This window comes from Hyla sarda, chromosome 10, assembly GCF_029499605.1.
Source record: "Hyla sarda isolate aHylSar1 chromosome 10, aHylSar1.hap1, whole genome shotgun sequence".
Taxonomy (NCBI): domain Eukaryota; kingdom Metazoa; phylum Chordata; class Amphibia; order Anura; family Hylidae; genus Hyla; species Hyla sarda.
The window spans coordinates 120,213,603-120,235,252 of NC_079198.1; the positions used below are offsets into that span (position 1 = coordinate 120,213,603).

The following is a 21,650-nucleotide window of genomic DNA, read 5'->3' on the forward strand; positions in this document are numbered from 1 at the left end:
TGCTGGGCCCCCGAAAGGAGCCGGGGTGCAAACTTCACCAACCGATTAAACAGTATCTTGGCCAGAAGCTTCCTGTCCGTATTGAGAAGAGCTATGGGTCTCCAATTCTCAATCCGGCTAGGATCTTTACCCTTTGAGAGAAGAATCAGGGCCGACCTCCTCATTGACTTTGGCAGAGTGCCCGAGGAGAGACACTCATTAAATACCTCAGTCAAGAGGGGAGCTAAAGACTCCTTAAAGGTCCTGTACCACTCGGATGTTAAGCCATCCGGACCTGGAGACTTCTTAGGGGCAAGCCCCTCGATCGCCAGTCTCACTTCCTCTTCCCTGATTTCTTCTGCCAAAACATCAAGAGAGGGGTCTACCCCTGGCTCAGGAATGGTTTCAGCCAGGAAAGCCGACATCTTGTCCCGATCTAGATCCTTCCTCCCCAAGAGGTGTGAGTAGAAGGATCTGACAACCTCCAGGATCCCTGATCTGGACCGATTCAGAGATCCCGTACTATCGATCAGTCCTGAAATGACTTTACTACTCACTGACATCTTACAGTTTCTGTAAGGGTCGGGCGAGCGGTACTTCCCGAAATCCCTCTCAAAAACCAAAGATGCGTGCCTATCGTACTGACACCTCATCAGCAAGGATTTCACTCTGGAGATATCCTCTCGGCTACCTCCAGTCGAGACGAGAAGCTCGAGTTTCCTCCTCAGACCCTGATACAGGCGATACCTGTTCAGGGACCTGAGGCTCGAGAGCTGGCGGAAGAACCCCGCAACCCGCTTCTTGAATATCTCCCACCACTCTGACTTACTACTACAAAGGCCCAGTAAAGGTACCTGACTCTGAAGAAAATCCTCAAAGGACTGTCTTATCTCCGCTTCCTCCAGGAGGGACGAATTCAGCTTCCAATAACCTTTACCCATCCGGGGGGTCTCTGAAACATTCAAGGAAAACAAAATCATACAGTGATCGGAGAACTCCACCTCAATCACGGACACTGCGGAAGAGACGGCTTCCTCCTTTAAATAAAACCTGTCTATCCTAGACCTGCAGCTACCTCGATGATAGGTGAAACCCGCGTGGCCTGAGGGGCTCCGGATGTGGGCGTCCTCTAGGCGAGCTTCCCTAACTATGCTATTGAGGGCTGTACTGTCATAAGCCAGCGGACCATTGGAGCCTCTCCTATCTTGGGACCTCGTGACAGTATTGAAGTCCCCTCCAAAGATCACTTGCCGACTTGTAAAAAGGAAGGGCTTGATCCTCATAAAGAGGCTTTTACGGTCCCACTTTGTTTGTGGGGCGTAGATGTTAATGAGCCGGAGCTCTTGCCCCTTCATGAGGACATCTAAGATCAGGCACCTCCCCATTTCCAACTCGATAACCCGTCTGCATTCAACAGGAGCGGTAAAAAGGACCGCCACCCCACTATATGGCTCAGCCGCAAGAGACCAGTGGGAGGGGCCGCGCCTCCACTCTCTCCTGGCTTTTACCAGGGAGGCTAGATCTGACAACCTGGTCTCTTGCAGATACAAAATGTCGGCTTCAACTCGGCCGAGAAAATCAAAGGCTGCAAATCTAGCCATATCAGACTTAATGCTGGCACAGTTAATGGATGCCAGCGTCAATGGGGTGAGTGCCACCATCCTGAGTGATCAAGTTGAATGGCCTATCTCATTTACCTCTTACCCTTCTTCTTCCCCCCTTCCCCATCAGAAGAAGACCCCCTTTCCTTCTTTTTAGACCTCTTTAGGGATGCTGACATATCCATCCCACGATCCTCATCTCCTGACCCAGGGGCCACCTGCCCTCCCAAGGAAGTTACCTCAGAAGGAACAGGCTCAGCACCTCCCGGAGGTTCCTCCGCCTCTGAACAAAGACTCTCAGCCTCCCCCTCCAAAGAAAGGGAAGAGTCCTTGCCAAGGGCCCGATACCTATTGGATAGAACGATCAGAGGGGGGTTGGTCAGGCTTTTCCCAGGCACTTGGCCTGCAACACCGGAGGAGGAAGATGATGCCCTGAGTACCCTCTGGCCCTGCCTCCTTCTGCCGCACTTTTGTTTTTCCTTTTGCCCTTTCCCATCTTCCTCATCCAAACTTTCATATTGAGAGGAACTTGAGGAAATGGCCCTATTTGCCTCCTCTTTACGAAGTTTCCTTATCTCTTCACCTAACTCGGCGTCCCCAAGAGCCTCAGCTGTCTTCTCTGAGCCAGCGTCGGGAGCAGGATCCCGGACTGCACCTTCTACCAGGGAACTTTCAAGATCCCTGCTCCTTCTGCGCCTCTCCTCCCTCCTAAGCTTAGAGGGGCTCTTGTTCTTAACTTTCTTCATTGGCTCTAGTGCCCCTTCTCCTCTGCTGGTCCCCACCCCAGATGAGGCAACCTCACTGCTCTCCCCATCCCGGGTGGTCACAGCATTGGAGAATGAGCGGGGACACCGGCTAAATGGGTGACCAAGGTCACCACACAGGTTACAGCGAATCTGGCCACAGGTTGCAGCCAGATGACCCTCCGCACCGCACAATGCGCACATCTGCTTAGTGCAGTTTGCGCTAAAGTGTGTGGGATCACCACACTTGTGGCACAGCTTCGGCTGTCCCTGGTAAAAGACTTGGATCCTATCGCGGCCGAGAAAGGCGGCTGATGGAATGTGTGCGACAGTGTTACCTGAACGGCGGAGGCGGACGGAAAACGTCCAGGCTCCAGACCAAATGCCATGTTCATCCAGATTTTTCTTGGGGACGTCCGTCACCTCCCCATACCTGCTCAGCCAGGTCATTATGTCATAGCAAGAAAGAGACTCGTTACGTGTCAGAACGGTCACTTTCTTGACAAAACTCTGGCGGGATACCGCCTTCACAGCGAAATCCTGCCAGACAGGCTCGTCCTTCACCAGTGCGTGATTAGACCAAAAGAGCTCAAGCCCTTCTGGCTTCACAAAACTGATGTCGAACTCAGAGGTACCGAAGGGGTGGATCAGAGCAAAGATGTCATTAGCCCTGAATCCCATCTGGAAAAGAAGCTCCACAACTTTTGCCCTAGAAGGGCATGCATCACCGCCTCTCCATACCAGACGGGCCACATTCCTCCGGCCACGCTCCTGCCCGCTTGTTGGAAGGGACCAGACCACCTCCCCATTATGCTCTCGGAATGCCCCAAGTCCATGTCTTTCTATCCAAAAAGACAAGTCGACCTCCCGGCCCTCTACCTGGAGCGTTCTATCCCCTCTCCTTAAAGCCTCCAGGAGGCGCTGTTGCAAGTTACCTTCCCCTGGATTAAGAGATGAGGATCCCCTGGGACCCCCAGCAGCGACATTAGCATAACTCCTTATTGGAGCAGTCGCTACCGGGGGGGCAGCCGGACCGACACCACTCCCCCCAGAAACAACAGTAGAGGCAGTAACATTATACATAACACTTGTGCCTGTCTCCTCCTGCCTAGCTGCACTGGACTGGCCGGGATGTAATCTTGCTGGCTTTATGATGCCGGGCTTTACACTTGCATCATTGGCTTCATTGGGCACACTCAACCTTGCAGCAGTCTTCCCTTTAGAAATATCGGAAGAAGCTGCTTTGTCGCATACTTTGCCCTCGGCCTCCGCCAATACCTCGGCTTCAATTTCTTTAACTGCTACTAACATTGCATGGGTTGTATCATGTCCATGTTCCTGTGGTACCAGTCCTCCACCGCCAGCTCCACCCACAGCAGCCCCACCACAGCGCCACAACTCAAAAGAGCCAGACACCGCTGACTGGGCCGCCGAGAATGGCGCTCCGGTTCCAGACACCTGGACACTCCCCCCTTTGCCTGCAGAGGAGTGCCCCGCAGTGCCAGACCTTTTCTGGGAGCTGCCCTCTCCCTTGTCTTTATAATTGCCCGGCCGCCCGAGCTCCATACCAACCTCTGCCACCTGGACACTTCCCCCGTCACCTGCAGAGGAGTGCCCCGCAACGCCAATATCCCCTAACTGGGGACATGCTACCTTGTCCGCAACACTGTCCGGCCCCTTGGCCGTATCTTTGCCGGTGCTGGCCCCGCTACTATGACAAGCGAGGTCAGCGCTTTCCCCCATCTTTACTTTATTATCCCAGGTGTTCTGGCCCCGCTCCACATTTGCAGAAGGGGGGACAGGCAGATTACCAGGGTCTGCACCCTGAACTGACTTTGTAGCCGGCCCAGGGTGCACAAAAGGAACATAAATCAGGCTTACTTGCTCAGATGTTTTTTTCTGCCTTTTCTTCTTCTTTTTTATTATTTGTTCCTCTCCAAGGTCGTCGCCAAAACTAAAATTATCCAAATGCATGGGGGACTCCATCTTTACAATTTGTGCCAGCAGGGCGCCACCACAACCCTCTTCCTCCTCGCCAGCACTCTCGCACGATGAAGATGGTAATGCCACTTGTCCTGCAGGTAGACTTGCTTGGGACATGTTTACACCCTGCATTGGCTGCGGCTTGGCTTCCACAGCTTCCCCACTTGCCAGCACCTTAGCCTCTTCAGCCTCCATTTCTTGGACCTCATCCTCACTACTGCTCTCATCTGCTGAACAATCACCCCCAATCTCCTCTTCTTTTACTGGGGATTTCATCCTGGAGGAGCGATCCTCATTAAGAAGTTTCTCCCTAAATAAATCGCTCCCCTCCAGGACAGCCATTCTCCTCAGCTCAGTCTCCTCCAGCTCCAGCCTCAAGGACTTAACCCTTGCAGAGTACTCTGGTTTCCTGCGCTTGGTAGTTGTGCTCACCTGATACTTTGCAAACTTTAGCTCCTCTCTCAGCTCCCTCAGCTTCTTCCCAAGGAGTTCGTACTCGCTAATCTTGGCAGCAAGTCTGGAGCTGTATGTCGCCATAGACTCCTTGGGTCTTCTCTGGCCCCACTGCTCCACAACCTGGCTCTTGGAGGAGCTCTTCTGTGCTGCAGAGACCTTCTTTAAACTTGTCTTGCTTGCAGGCTTTTCTTCCTGGCTGAGAGCCTTGCGGCTTCCAACCATTGCTGGAGGGACAGAATCCACATCGCTGCGGACCCTGCCAGATCTTCTAACCCCTCCAGCCGGGGCACTGGCTGGTAGCTTTCCCTCTACACCCCTCGCCAGCCTGGACCGAGGAGTGGAGGTCAGGGGATTCATGCTGATGGCTCCCCCAGGAATCTGCCACCTTCCTGGGAAAGCAGGTGGAAAAATCAGCCTCTCTCCTCTGGAAGTCTGGAGTCTCAGGAGCTCAGCAACAGACACACCTAGCGACCACACCCTCCAGAGCTGTACTCACTATTCTGCTGGTGAGGTCACTGTGTACATACATTACATTACTTATCCTGTACTGATCCTGAGTTATATCCTGTATTATACTCCAGAGCTGCACTCACTATTCTGCTGGTGGGGTCACTGTGTACATACATTACATTACTTATCCTGTACTGATCCTGAGTTATATCCTGTATTATACTCCAGAGCTGTACTCACAATTCTGCTGGTGAGGTCACTGTGTACATACATTACTTATCCTGTACTGATCCTGAGTTATATCCTGTATTATACTCCAGAACTGTACTTACTATTCTGCTGGTGAGGTCACTGTGTACATACATTACATTACTTATCCTGTACTGATCCTGAGTTATATCCTGTATTATACTCCAGAGCTGTACCCACTATTCTGCTGGTGAGATCACTGTGTACATACATTACATTACTTATCCTGTACTGATCCTGAGTTATATCCTGTATTATACTCCAGAGCTGTACTCACTATTCTGCTGGTGAGGTCACTGTGTACATACATTACATTACTTATCCTGTACTGATCCTGAGTTATATCCTGCATTATACTCCAGAGCTGCACTCACTATTCTGCTGGTGAGATCACTGTGTACATACATGACATTACTTATCCTGTACTGATCCTGAGTTATATCCTGTATTATACTCCGGAGCTGTACTCACTATTCTGCTGGTGAGGTCACTGTGTACATACATTACATTACTTATCCTGTACTGATCCTGAGTTATATCCTGTATTATACTCCAGAGCTGTACTCACTATTCTGCTGGTGAGATCACTGTGCACATACATTACATTACTTATCCTGTACTGATCCTGAGTTATATCCTGTATTATACTCCAGAGCTGTACTCACTATTCTGCTGGTGGGGTCACTGGCCCAGATTTATCAAGATGCCTAAAACCAAAACGGTTTGCTTTTGCCCATAACAACCAATCACAGCTCAGTTTTTATCTTAGCAGTGCTCATTCCCATATATTGGATCTATACTGTAAGAACTGTAGAATGGCGCTCATAGGTGGACATTTTCTTTTCCCACAACATATAATAGACTCCCATCCTCCTCCAGTTATACAATACTGTACCGTAGAAATACTTCATGTATACTCTTATGCCTTATACCACAACTGAGCACTGAGCCCCTGCCATGTTTTCAGGGCCTGCTCTCTATAATACATGTAAAGCATATTGCTATACTTTGGTGTGTATTTTTTCCTTGGCTCCATTATTCTGTCTGGGATTTCACTGCAGTCTGTGCTGGCATGCAGGATTCAGCCTTAAGCTGCTTGACGATAAAGTGCGGCCAATGAGAATAAAGATTATTGATATACACACATTTCACTCCGGGGAAATTGTCTTCAATAGAATCAACTGATGGAAGGCAGGAGGAGAGACAAGACGGAAGGAATTTTTAGTATTCGGGAACACGCCACCATGTGCAAGTTGTTTGGTAATGGGGATTTCCAGAATTCTGTCACCTGTTTTATGTTGCCCAAACCTCTGTCTGGTGTCCCCGCGTTTGGAGGAGGGTGCTTAACCAATTAATGAATGACACAGGACACCTCTGCGGCCACGGTAGGACGAGCAGGCGTGCGATTTTTTCCCCCCTAAACCCTGAAGCGCCAGACAGTGGTCAACAGAGCTTTGTTATACCGGCAGCGCAGGAGTGTTTTTTTTTACTCTCCTAATATCGGACCAGATTTTAAACACAATGGAGGAAATTTATCAAAACCTGTGTAGAGGAAGAGTGGTGCAGTTGCCCATAGTAACCAATCAGATTGCTTCTTTCATTTTTGAAAAGGCCTCTGCAAAATGAAAGAAGCGATCTTATTGGTTGCTATGGGCAACTGGGCAACTTTTCCTTTGGACATGTTTTGATAAATCTCCCCTAATGTCCCTTTATTTACTAAGAGTGTTGTGTAGGTTTCTTTGTGGGTTTTAATTCCCTACAATTTAGGCTGGGTTCACACCACGTTTTCTTAAATATGGTTCCCGTATATGGTTTGGAGGAGGGGGCGGGGCGACGACCACGTTTTTGCCTGCGGTCGGGAAACCGCATACGGCCGAAAACGAAGCCGACCGGAGGCTGCGGTTCACTCCGGTCGGCTCATAGACCTACATTAAATACGGTTCCCGAATACGGCTGAGTGCGGGCGCCGCGATTAAGCCCCGCCCCCCTCCTCCAAACCGTATACGGGAACCGTATTTAAGAAAACGTGGTGTGAACCCAGCCTTATTTTCCACAGTATTTACTAAGGTTTCCCTACATTTTGCCTTTTTTCTTTACACCTGCTCTGATCTGTCAGGTTTTCCTCAGCTCAAATCCACCACATTTTATGTGGAAACCTTAGTTATGTTGGGTTTTTGTGAAAATGTCAAGAACACGCCCCTTTTTGGAGACAATGGCGCAATGGGACAGAATCTGGCGCACAACCCGAGAAAACATGTCGGGTTTGCAATAGTAAATGAGGGCCATTGATCGTATGCATTACAATAAATACATCTGAATGCAGCGGTCACAACATATATGAAAACATCTTGACCTGATTGAGAATAGAGTCCTATACTTTACTCAACCATAAGCAGTAATGTCTACAATTGTTTTTTTTTATTTTTTAAGAGCCGAGGCAAGTGCTCTCTATCACCCAAAGTGCAAGAAAAAGTGGAAACGTGTCACACTAAAAAAAAAGTGCACAAAGGATGCGGCCTATCGCTAAGCCCTTCTCCGACAGGAGAGAGGACCCCCAACAAACCTTACCCTTCAACTCCGGCCCAAAAGGCACCTGCAAGGATCCAGGTTCGATGCTCCTTTTCCCCGAAGCTACTAAGGGGCCGAAAATGCTCCTGGCTTCAACCTGGGCGTTAGTCAAGGTATCAGTCGAGGAGCCGTATATTGATGACATCTCGACCGGAACCAAGATTCCCAGGGGTTGCAGGGAGGTGAGAAACCTAATGGCCACACACACCTCCCCTAGACCGCCAGGAGGGACACCCAGAAGGGCTACCGCATCCTGACAATCCTGTGTACAAATAAAGACACAAACGTGGCACAGTGACAAAAAAAATAATAAATAAGTGGATGAGTGCAGATATACTGCCCGGTCATCCGGACGGATCTATAAAAATTGCCCTGATCCAAGCCAGAAGGCCAGGATACCAAGGGTGAGTGCCAAAGGTGAAGAGTATGGTGCAGTGCGTTCACTCAGTGAGTTAACACAAAGTGAGTTTCGGCACCTCAGGGTCACCATTCCCCGAGGCACAGAAGTACCTCGGCTCTACACCCCTCTACCTCATGGCGAGACCCGGAGGAAGCAGGTCACATCGGGGCAGCCGTCGAGCCGATTCCTCAGAACCAGCCCCGGAACGCCCCGGTACACCTGCCTCCTACCATGCAGCACCCATCCCCACCAGCTCAATACCGGCGCTTCGGGTCACCGGCGTAAACTGATAAGAACAGATACTACACTTGATCTTAACCAAGAGGCCGAGAAGCGATGTCTACAATTGTATGGTGGAAGAGATTCTTCACAGGAAATTCTTCATGTTATGGAAAACATCTATACATGCAGGGACCCTGCCTTCCAAATACTCATCACACCAAAAAGGGAGAGTCCTGACTATATCAGAAATGATAAGGAGATTATACAACACTCTTGATGTTACTTACTGTCGATAATGTCACCCAAGCCCTGAGCCCGTAGGAGATCCTTAAGACGGGTCACTTCATCTTTAAGTTCGCGCACCAATTTGGCATTGGGATCTTCATTAATAATAGCGTTACATTTGATTTGTTTAGCTCGATCTGCGTATCTGTTATAAAGAAAAGGTGTGCAGAGATTAGTCGTTTTGAAGGGGTTATTCCAACACTAAAACTCATAACCTAACATATATATGTGATTGGTGGGGGGTCCAACCACTGGGACTACCACAAACAAAACAATGAGGGTCTGTTGTTACTCCTGTGTGAATAGAGTGTCAGTCAAGCATATGCGCTGCCACTCAATGGGGCCGCTGCCAGTATTTAGCAGCATACACTGGCATACACTTGACAGGAGGGCGACATAGGCCAGAAACGCATATTAAAATCATACTGGGGGAGATTTATTAAAGCCTGTCCAGAGGAAAAGTTGCTGAGTTGCCCATAGCAACCAATCAGATCGCTTCTTTCATTTTTCAGAGGCCTTTACAAAAATTTAAGAAGTGATCTGATTGGTTGCTATGGGCAACTCAGCAACTTTTCCTCTGGACAGGTTTTGATAAATCTCCCCCATAGTTTTCATTGCAATATGCGATAGATAAAGTGATAAAGCCCCATTGCACCTTCTGTGCCCTAAGTTTAGTGATAATCTCCCTTGAGCTCAAAATGTACTGGTTTCTAGGTAAAAGTTGCTTGACAACCCAATAAAAAGACCATCATTGTTAAGCAGCTTTTCCTTAGCAACCAGGCTGTCAAACAAGTCAAAGCTGCCAGCAGACAAGGCAAAAACATGTCTGACCAAACCTGTCCTCAGCAGTGGAAGAGTATTATTACATTTGTGGTCATTCACAATGCAACTAGCCAACAAATGAGTGTTTGCTCATACTCCTGCATAATGCTGGAGCTTTTAATTAGAGGCTAGATTAGTGCTTGTATTACTACCCCCATCATGGGACAACGTCTGTTCGATGTTGGGGGTAGTAGTAGTACATGGGCTGAGGGATTGATCGCACCGGGTATCACTTCCGAGACCCGATGCGATCAGAAGTTATCCAGGGAGTGGGCGGAATGCCCCACTCCCCTGGATGTACATAGTGTGCTTTACTTTCATTTTCAAATACCCCGCCGGGAGCCCTGAATGGCCCCTTGGTACCGGCCATTCAGGGCTCCTGGCGGGGTATTTGAAAATGAAAGTAAAACACGCATGATTTACATCGCAGGGTTGTGGATCATGCCGCCTGCTCCCCTGGTTAATAACTTCTGATCGCATCGGGTCTCAGAAGACCAGGTGCGATCAATCCCTCAGCCCATGAACTACTACCCCCAACATCGATCAGACTCTGTTCCATGATGGGGGTAGTATTACAAGCACTAATGTCGTCTCCGCAGCCACCAGCAGACTCATGCAGCTGGGGGAACTACTCCTCGTATCATGGAAAAAGTCTGTTCCATGATGGGAGTAGTAGTAGTCCCTCAGCACTGCAGGAGTCTGCTGATTTCACCTCTTCTGAGCATGCTCAGAAGTAATAATGGATAGTATAAACCGGGGGCAAACAGATGACATTAAAGGTTCACCCGTTTGAAATAGACTTCAATGCTAAAATTAAAAGACCCTTTTTTCATCCATTATTTTTGACGGCCAAAAAAATTCTGCATTCAACGTCTTTTGGCTGTCAAAAATAATGGATTACAAACAAACGGATTCAAACGGGTGATAAAGGACTGCAAAAGTAGTAAACTGATTGCAGAACGGGGATTTTTGGACGGGCCAGACGGCCGTGTGAACGAGCCCTAACACTTTAATCCAGTGTTTCCCAACCAGGGTGCCTCCAGCTGTGGCAAAACTACAACTCCCAGCATGCTTGGACAGCCAAAGGCTGGGAGTTGTAGTTTTCCAACAGCTGGAGGCACCCTGGTTGGGAAACACAGCTTTAATCTCATCCAATCCTTCTCACCTTAATGTGCTGAGAGTTTCATCATAATTTATATCTGCTGGACTCAGAGCTGCAACCATAGCGGTTCGGGAGTTTCCACCTAAAAAAAAAAAAAAAAAAAAAAAAGAATAGAAATATTGGGGTCCCATAGTACAGTAAATACATCCATCCAGCCCACCAAGAACTGGACACTACTTATTTATAAATGTCACTTCCAGAGCAGAAGATCCTACCTAAATTCTCCCGCAGCAGCCAGGTCAGTACAGAATCTCTATAGGGAATGAAGTCTGTCTTTTTCTTCTTTTTGCTCTAAAAAAAATACAAATATAATAAAGTAAAGTCTTGAGGGTAGGAGAAAGTATTAGGTATAAGATTCCAGTTACAGTACATGCAACTATGTCAGTCTCACATTGATAATATAAGTAGTAAAAAAGAAAAACAGCAGCTACATAGACACAAGTATCCTGTACACCACTAGGGTTGCCACCTTTCTTGCATAAAAAAAATACCGGCCATGCCAATTTGCATAATTAATTATATATGCGTAACATCATAGGATACACATATGTGGGGGAAATTTTGTCCTATTCTGACCCCCTATAACTTTTTTTTTATTTCCCCTTATATGGGCCTGTATGAGGGCTAATTTTTTGCGCCCCGATCCGTAGTTTTTATGTGACTTTTTTTTTTTTATTAAATTCGGGAGTTGCAGTTAGTTACTAACTACAACTCCCAGCATGCCCTGATACAGCCTATGGCTCAGCAGCTGCCCCAAACGAAAACTACAACTCCCAGCATGTTGGACTATATAGTAGTATAAAATATAGGTAATTGTTTCCCAACCAGGGGTGCCTTCAGCTGTTGCAAAACTACAACCGTTGGCTGTCCGGGCATGCTGGGAGTTGTAGTTTTGCAACAGCTGGAATCACTGTGGTTGGGAACTATAACTTTTTTTATTTCTCCTTATACGGGACTGTATGAGGGGAAATTTTTTGCACCCCAATCTGTAGTTTTTAACAGTACCATTTTTGTTTTGATGTGACTTTTTGATTGTTTTTTTCAATTAAATTCCGGAGTTGCAGTTAGTTACTAACTACAACTCCCAGCATGCCCTGATACAGCCTGTGGCTCAGCAGCTGCCCCAAACAAACTATAGGTCATTGTTTCCCAACCAGGGGTGCCTCCAGCTTTTGCAAAACTACAACTCCCAGCATGCCCGAACAGCCGTTGGTTGTCCGGGCATGCTGGGATTTGTAGTTTTGCAACATCTGGAATCACTCTGGTTGGGAACTATGACTTTTTTATTTCTCCTTATACGGGACTGTATGAGAGCTAATTTTATGTGCCCCGAAAACCTTTTTTTTTTTTTTTTTTTTTTTTTTTTTTTTTAGTTAAACAGATTTGCAAATTACTTCTATTAAAAAATCTTTATCCTTCCAGTACTTTTTAGCAGCTGTACGCTAAAGAGGAAATTCTTTGCTTTTTGAATTTCTTTATTGTCTTGACCACAGTGCTCTCTGCTGACACCCGATGCCCGTATCAGGAACTGTCCAGAGCAGGAGAAAATCCCCATAGCAAACCTATGCTGCTCTGGACAGTTCCTGACACGGACAGAGGTGTCAGCAGAGAGCACTGTGGACAAGGCAAAAGAGAAATTCAAAAAGCAAAGAATTTCCTCTGTAGCATAAAGCTGCTAATAAGTACTGGAAGGGTAAATATTTTTTAATAGAAGTCATTTACAAATCTGTTTACCTTTCTGGCACCAGTTCATTTAAAAAAAAAAAAAGAAATTTTCCACCGGAGTACCCCTTTAACAGTACCATTTTTGTTTTGATGTGAATTTTTGATCACTTTTTTTACTTAAATTCGGGAGTTGCGGTTAGTTACTAATAGAGATGATTCGTCACGAACTTCTCAGCTCGGCAGTTGATGACTTATCATGCATAAATTAGTTCAGCTTTCAGGTGCTCCGGTGGGCTGGAAAAGGTGGATACAGTCCTAGGAAAGAGTCTCCTAGGACTGTATCCACCTTTTCCAGCCCACGGGAGCACCTGAAAGCTGAACTAATTTATGCAGGATAAGTCATCAACTGCCGAGCCGAGAAGTTTGTGACAAATCGAATTTACTGTAAGTTCGCTCATCTCTAGTTACTAACTACAACTCCCAGCATGCCCTGATACAGCCTGTGGCTCAGCAGCTGCCCCAAACGAAAACTACAACACCCAGCATGTTGGACTATACAGTAGTATAAAATATAGGTCATTGTTTCCCAACCAGGGGTGCCTCCAGCTGTTGCAAAACTACAACTCCCAGCATGCCCGGACAGCCAACGGCTGTCCGGGCATGCTGGGAGTTGTAGTTTTGCAACAGCTGGAATCACTCTGGTTGGGAAACACTTGTATAGGTTATGGTGCAACATTTTGGGAGTTGGAGGATTGGTTGGATAAATGCCGGCCATTGCATTGCCGGTATTTTTAATATAAAAATACTGTCAGGGTGGCCAAAATACCGGCCAGGTGGCAACCCTATACACCACCACTGTTCACACTGAGCGGCTATACCTACCTTGCTGGGACAGTTATCCTGAAGTGACAGCACGGAGAAGGAGAGTACAGACATTATAAGAGAAGCATCCAAATACATCTTACAAGTCATTGGGGGAGATTTACCAAAACCTGGGCAGAGGAAAAGTTGGCCAGTTGCCCATAGCAACCAATCAGATCGCTTCTTTCATGTTTATGAAGGCCTGTGAAAAATGAAAGAAGCGATCTGATTGGTTGCTATGGGCAACTGGCCAACTTTTCCTCTGCACAGGTTTTTTTTGGGTAAATCTCCCCCATTGTGTGTAACTTAATGTGGACCTCTAAACCTGACAAAACGAAAAGTGAGGCATCAGGGCACCCATGCAACAAAGACTCTGTTCAGACTATTGTCTCTGTGAGTAGTTCCATCTGATTTGGGGTGCAGTATACAGAAAACGTGCAGTATACAGCACCATTCCTCCCATTATTGAAGAACTTTAGGTTGTTGTTTTTTTCCCACCATTTAATGCACACTTACCATAACTAGTACTATAGTGCAAATTTTTTTTATTCCAGTACAGCTGCATCTATACATTTTATTACTGTAACTGGGTCATGTCATCACCAGTCTGACTCACAGAAAATCAGTGTTTAACCCCTTAAGGACTCAGCCCATTTTGGCCTTAAGGACTCAGACAATTTAATTTTTACGTTTTCATTTTTTCCTCCTCGCCTTCTAAAAATCATAACTCTTTTATATTTTCATCCACAGACTAGTATGAGGGCTTGTTTTTTGCGCGACCAGTTGTCCTTTGTAATGACATCACTCATATCAAAATGTATGGCGCAACCAAAAAACACTATTTTTGTGGGGAAATTAAAACGAAAAACGCAATTTTGCTAATTTTGGAAGGTTTTGTTTTCACGCCGTACAATTTCTGGTAAAAATGACGTGTGTTCTTTATTCTGAGGGTCAATACGATTAAAATGATACCCATTATTATATACTTTTATATTATTGTTGTGCTTAAAAAAAATCACAAACTTTTTAACCAAATTAGTACGTTTATAATCCCTTTATTTTGATGACCTATAACTTTTTTATTTTTCCGTATAAGTGGCGGTATGGGGGCTCATTTTTTGCGCCATGATCTGTACTTTTTTTTGATACCACATTTGCATATAAAAAACTTAATACATTTTTTATCATTTTTTTTTTTAATAAAATGTATTAAAAAAGTAGGAATTTTGTACTTTTTAAATTTTTTTCGTTCACGCCGTTCACCGTACGGGATCATTAACATTTTATTTTAATAGTTCGGACATTTACGCACGCGGCGATACCAAATATGTCTATAAAAAAATGTTTTTTACGCTTTTTGGGGGTAAAATAGGAAAAAACGGACGTTTTACTTTTTTTATTGGGGGAGGGGATTTTTCACTTTTTTTTTACTTTTACATTTTTTTACATTTTTTTTTACACTTGAATAGTCCCTATAGGGGACTATTCATAGCAATACCATGATTGCTAATACTGATCTGTTCTATGTATAGGACATAGAACAGATCAGTATTATCGGTCATCTCCTGCTCTGGTCTGCTCGATCACAGACCAGAGCAGGAGACGCCGGGAGCCACACGGAGGAAGAAGAGGGGACCTCCGTGCGGCGTTATGAATGATCGGATCCCTGCAGCAGCGCTGCGGGCGATCCGATCGTTCATTTTAATCGCGAACTGCCGCAGATGCCGGGATCTGTATTGATCCCGGCACCTGAGGGGTTAATGGCGGACGCCCGCGAGATCGCGGGCGTCGGCCATTGCCGGCGGGTCCCTGGCTGCGATCAGCAGCCGGGATCAGCCGCGCATGACACGGGCATCGCTCCGATGCCCGCGGTTATGCTTAGGACGTAAATGTACGTCCTGGTGCGTTAAGTACCACCTCACCAGGACGTACATTTACGTCCTGCGTCCTTAAGGGGTTAATGTGTCAGAGGAAGTGGTCAGTCCTTTTGTCAGCTGACTTCCTGTGAACCATAAGATCCCTCCTGCTAGCTCCTAGACCACTCTGCTACAGCTCTATCTGTATACTGCTTCTCTATGCTATCTCTATGGGATCAGTATGTATAGTAGTTATACACCTCGGTTCCCAGCTCTATCTGTATACTGCTTCTGCTATCTCTATGGGATCAGGATATATACTAGTTATACACCTCCGCTCCCAGCTCTAGCTGTATACTACTGCTGCTATCTCTCTATGGCATAAGGATATATGGTAGGTATACACCTCCCCTATAGCTCTATCTGTATACTGCTTCTGCTATCTCTATGGGATCAGGATATATAGTAGTTATACACCTCCCCTCCAGCTCTATCTGTATACTGCTTCTGCTATCTCTATGGGATCAGGATATATAGTAGTTATACACCTCCCCTCCAGCTCTATCTGTATACTGCTGCTGCTATCTATATGAAATTAGGATATATAGTAGTTATACACCTCCCCTCCAGATCTAGCTGTATACTGCTTCTGCTATCTCTCTATGGCATAAGGATATATGGTAGGTATACACCTCCCCTATAGCTCTATCTGTATACTGCTTCTGCTATCTCTATGGGATCAGGATATATAGTAGTTATACACCTCCCCTCCAGCTCTATCTGTATACTGCTTCTGCTATCTCTATAGGATCAGGATATATAGTAGTTATACACCTCCCCTCCAGCTCTATCTGTATACTACTGCTGCTAACTCTATGAAATTAGGATATATAGTAGTTATACACATCCCCTGAAGCTGTGTTCACACATTACAATACTTGCTGTTTTTTTTTCTATTTTTGCAATAATTTTTGAAAAAAAACAACAACAAACAAACAGTTGTGGTAGCTGTTGGAGCAGTTTTACCACAATTGTGCAAAACACAGTAAAAAATGTGTCACTTTTACAGTGATTCTGGAAAATTGTGACAAAAACAATAATTAGAAATTTGATGTGTGAACACAGCCTAATTACTTCAACTCTTCATAAATCACCTTAATTGTGATTATAGGTCAAATCACTTTCGTCTCAGAGCAATATTTCTCTAAAAAAAACATTTAACATTTAAATAAGAAAATGAAAAACTGCACTTTGTGTGAACTGACTTCAACCCACTTATAAGTCTAATTAGATGGCAAGCTGCAGTCATAATATGCCACACTCCCTACCTCCAGAGGATTCATGGGAAACGTAGGCCGCATTAGGAATTCATATAAGTAAAAGAAATGCATCCAGTATGGAGCCAAACTCAGGCCTGCCACATCAGCTAAAACAGGTAAGCACAAGGCATATCCCAAAAAAAAAAACTCTACAATATTCTATAATACCAGCCTGTGCTGCACTGTATAAGCAAAAAAATTTAATACTTCCTGGAGTGTTTCTTTAAAACGGCAAACAACTTGACAGAACGGAACCTATAAGTCAACAGGGTATGTCGGGTATATTTGGAAATGTGTTGCTTCTTAGACACAATACCTGATCTTGTATTTATGTACTTAAAGGGGTACTCCACCCCTAGACATCTGATGTCTGATGGCAGGGGTTCTGCCGCTGGGGACCCCAGAGATCTCGGCTGCGGCACCCCAGACATCCGGTGCATGGAGCGAAGTTCGCTCCGTGTCGGATGACCGGCGATGCGGGGCGGAGGCTCGTGACGTCACGGCCATGCCCCCTCAATGCAAGTCTATGGGAGGGGGCGTGACGGCCGTCACGCCCCCTCCCATAGACTTGCATTGAGGGGGCGTGGTCGTGACATCACAAGCAGGGAGCGGCCATGACATCACGAGTCTCCAGCGCTGCACCCGACGCTCTAAGTGCAGCAGGGAGATCGCGGGGGTTCCCAGTGACGGGACCCTAACCCCCCCCGATCAGACATCTTATCCAGTATCCTTTAGATAGGGGATAAGATGTCTAGGGGCGGAGTACCCCTTTAATGGGCATTACCTATGCTTCACTGAAGCAGCATTATAGAGCGGTAGTAAGTAAGTTAAAGGGGTACTCTGGTGGAAAACTTTTTTTTTTTTTTTTTTCTTTAAATCAACTGGTGCCAGAAAGTTAAACAGATTTGTAAATTAATTCTATTAAAAAATCTTAATCCTTCCAGTACTTATTAGCTACTGAATACTCCATGTATACTCCAATGCTTTTCTTTTTGGAACACAGTGCTCTCTGCTGACATCTCTGTCCATTTTAGGAACTGTCCAGAGCAGCATATGTTTGCTATGAGGATTTTCTCCTACTCTGGACAGTTCCGAAAATGGATAGAGGTGTAAACAGAGAGCACTGTGCTCGTGATGTCAGCAGAGAGCTCTGTGTTCCAAAAAGAAAAGAATTTCCTCTGTAGTATTCAGCAGCTAATACGTACTGGAAGGATTAAGATTTTTTTTTTTTTTTTTTTTATAGAACTAATTTACAAATCTGTTTAACTTTCTGGCACCAGTTGATTTAAAAAAAAAAAATAATAATAAGTTTTCCACCGGAGTACCCCTTTAAGATGCTGTACCAAGAACGTATATTTTACAGTCTGGCCTAAATATCATGAGAATGCAGCCTATGAATTCACAAGGATCTGTTTGCTCATGTTCCTTAGTGAGCGCCCAAGTTCAGCATGCCAGAGGTGCACTTTTACCCAAATATCTGCAATGCCCTAATATACAATCATTAAAACAATCTGAAGCTACAACGGGGAAATCAGATTCTCAGTAGCTGCATTTAGAACCTGTAGAAAATCATAGAGCGTGAAACATAGTCTGTAGCCTGCTAATGTCCTGCAGATGTACTCTGGGAAATTTCCCTGCTAGGAGCCCTCCTGCCTGCAACAAGAGAATCTCTACTAGAAAAATAAAGAATAAAAACAGGGTGCACAATGGAAATATTTTCCTAGCCTTGGCAATACTTGGTGCTGTCTGTGCAAACCACATACGATGCTCCTGGAATATTGTGATGTTTTTAGAACCCACTAAGAGGCACCTCTGTTGTGTGTGGTTTGTGATAAGAAGATACTTGCATCTTGATGTAGAAATCCCAACCCCAATGATCCGAGGTGGTGTTCCTCAATCAGGGTGAATCCAGCTGTTGCAAAACTACAACTCCCAGCATGCCCGGACAGCCTACGGCTGTCCGGGCATGCTAGGAGTTGTTGTTTTGCAACAGCTGGAGTCACCCTGGTTGGTTAAAAACTGATCTTAGACATGAAGGGACTGCGGGGATTAGGAAAAACACTGTGTCCCCTTCATTGTTTACACACACAGTGCCATATGTATTGGAGTGGCTAAGACTAGTACTGCAGCTCAGTCTTATTCTAATGAATGTATAGTAACCGGTGTTATTTACAAGGCGTTGTAGTTTTATAAGTGGCACTTTCAATGAGCTGATCATAAGGAGTGTTGGTAGTTGTAAGCCCCTATCAATCTTTTAAGACAAAATGTTGCTCACGTTCTCTTCTACAGCCGTGGATTCTTTGTCTTCTCTCTACAATTGTACACGGCTCATGTGGTTCGCCCATGAAGGCTGCCTCGTATATGCTCTTCTCCCTATCAACAGCTTGTGTGAGTTTTCCTCCATGTATGCTCTACTCCCTATGTAAGCCTGCGTTAGCTGTTCTTTATGTAGGCTTTCTTCCCTATTTACCCCCTGTGTGAATGCTCTCCTTCCTATTTACAGCCTGTGTGAGTTGCCATTTATGTATGCTTCTTCCCTATTTACAGCCTGTGTGGGTTGCATATCATGTATGCCCTCAACCCTATCTACAGCCTGTGTAATTTGCCCTGCATGTATGCTCTCCTCCCTATCAACAGCCTGTGTGAGCTGGCCTTTATGTATGCTCTCTTCCCTATTTAAAGCCTGTGTGGGTTGCCTATAATATATGCTCTCATCCCCATAGACAGCCTGTGTGAGATGCCCTCTATGTATGCTCTCCTTCATATTTACAGCCTGTGTGGGTTGTCTATCATGTATGCTCTCTTCCCTATCTACAGCCTGTGTGCGTTGCCCTCCATGTATGCTCTCCTCCCTATCTACAGCCTGTTTGATCTGTCCTTTATGTATGCTCTCTTCCCTATTTACAGTCTGTGTGAGATGCCCTCCATCTATGCTCTCCTTCCTATTTACAGCCTGTGTGAGTTTCCCTCCATGTATGCTCCCCTCCCTATCTACAGCCTGTGTGAGCTGTCCTTTATTTATGCTCTCTTCCCTATTTACAGTCTGTGTGGGTTGCCTATCATGTATGCTTTCTTCTCTATCTACAGCCTGTGTAAGATGCCCTCTATGTATGCTCTCCTCCCTATCTACAGCCTGTGTGAGCTGTCCTTTATGTATGCTCTCTTCCCTATTTACAGTCTGTGTGGGTTGCCTATCATCTATGCTCTCTTCCATATCTACAGCCTGTGTAAGATGCCCTCTATGTATGCTCTCCTTCCAATCTACAGCCCGTGTGAGCTGTCCTTTATGTATGCTCTCTTCCCTATTTACAGTCTGTGTGGGTTGCCTATCATCTATGCTCTCTTCCATATCTACAGCCTGTGTGAGATGCCCTCTATGTATGCTCTCCTTCCTATTTACAGCCTGTGTGAGTTTCCCTCCATGTATGCCCTCCTTCCTATCTACAGCCTGAGTGATCTGCCCTCCAAGGCTTCTTTCCCCCTCTCCAGAATCTGAACTGGTGTATAACCCCCTTCCCCTCCCTGCTGCTATCTGTAACGCAGAGATTAGAAAGTCTGACAGAGTTATCCTTCTCGAAGTAGCAGCAAAATAAAAATAAAAAATAATAAAAAATATTGTATTTAAGACAATTAAGAAAGTTGCATAATTTACCAAAAAAGTTACCAAGAAAAAAAAACATTTAAGTGCAAAAGGTGCCCATAGCCTCAAAACCTCAGCTGACAGCTACACAAGCTTCTGGTTGAAATATAAGTATTATATACTGTACACCCTTTTACTACTGCATCACTTTCCATTATTCATCAGTTACCATCAAGCTGAATCCCAGTAAAAACCCAGGATCTATACCCTACGGGAACACTTACCACCTCTGCAAGGGCGGAGATGACTTTCCCCAGAGTGGTCAGAGATTTGTTGATATTAGCACCTTCCTGCAAACACATAAACCATGACAAAATTGTTAGTGCATCTCAAGTCAAAAGATGCTATAAGGCTGAAATTCCCAACTAGAGTGCCTCCAGCTGTTGCAAAACTACAACTCCCAGCATGCCCGGACAGCCGAAGGCTGTCCGGACATGCTGGGAGTTGTAGTTTTGCAACCGCTGAAAGCACCCTGGTAGAGAAACACATTTATACAACAACAAAAAACTCAATTAATCAAAACATTACGTATAAAAGGATAAAATATTCTGGATCAAATGTGCTTCCTCCCCTTTTAAAATATTTAATATTTTAGCAAAAAGTCAGAGAGAGTGAAGCATCATGACTGCAGGATCAGACTACACTGTTTGTAGTCTGTTGCCACGGAGACAAATAGGGCTGCATAGGAGCCAAAAACATAAAACGGTGACAATTTGAATCTACTGTATTGTTGCTTCCCTCTATACATTAGATCAGCGCAGTGTTTCCCAACCGGCATGTCTCCAGCGGTTGCAAAACTACAACTTCTGGCATGCTGGGAGTTGTAGTTTTGTAGCTCACTGGTTAGGAAACACTGCTACAAGACATTTTAGGGAACAGGTCAATTGTTCTATGCTACCCAAACCACGGGCAGCATGAAACAGGTACAGGCAGCGGGATGCCAGGGGGTCACTGCCTGTATCTGTTTCATTGCTGTTTAAAGGGGTAATCCAGCGTTAAGACATCTTATCCCCTATCCAAAGGATAGGGGATAAGAGGCCTGATTGCGGGGGTCCCTTCGCTGGGGACCCCCATGATCATGCACGCAGCACCCCGTTACAATCAGTCCCCGGAGCATGTTCGCTCCAGGTCTTATGACTGGTGATCACAGGGGCCGGAGCATTGTGATGTTACGGCCCCGTCCCCATGTGACATCACGCCCCCGCCCCGTGTGACGTAACGCTCCGCCCCCTCAATGCAAGCCTATGGGAGGGAGCGTGGCAGGTGTCATCAGACCTGGAGCAAACATGCCCCAGGGACTGATTATAACAGGGTGCTGCGTGCAAGATCACGGGGGTCCCCAGCGATCAGGCATCTTATCCCCTATCCTTTGGATAGGGGATAAGATGT

At 45.8% G+C, this 21,650-nt stretch overlaps 1 protein-coding gene and 1 pseudogene across 15 annotated transcripts in view; both read right to left on the minus strand.

Moving 5' to 3' along the window:
* Positions 1-21,650, minus strand: part of KIF1B (kinesin family member 1B) — a 213,454-nt gene that overhangs the window by 91,480 nt on the left and 100,324 nt on the right. For 5 of the 15 annotated variants that reach the window (XM_056543037.1, XM_056543040.1, XM_056543026.1 and 2 more), the window contains exons 9-14: positions 20,486-20,551; positions 13,468-13,485; positions 11,136-11,211; positions 10,924-11,002; positions 8,939-9,081; positions 6,607-6,642 (exon numbers count right to left, since the gene is read on the minus strand). In XM_056543037.1, the coding sequence (XP_056399012.1) occupies positions 6,607-6,642; positions 8,939-9,081; positions 10,924-11,002; positions 11,136-11,211; positions 13,468-13,485; positions 20,486-20,551 (418 nt within the window). The remainder of the gene's footprint in view (positions 1-6,606; positions 6,643-8,938; positions 9,082-10,923; positions 11,003-11,135; positions 11,212-13,467; positions 13,486-20,485; positions 20,552-21,650) is intronic. The other 10 variants (XM_056543033.1, XM_056543030.1, XM_056543035.1 and 7 more) reach the window with 3 other exon arrangements.
* LOC130294695 (U2 spliceosomal RNA) lies at positions 8,661-8,767 on the minus strand (annotated as a pseudogene).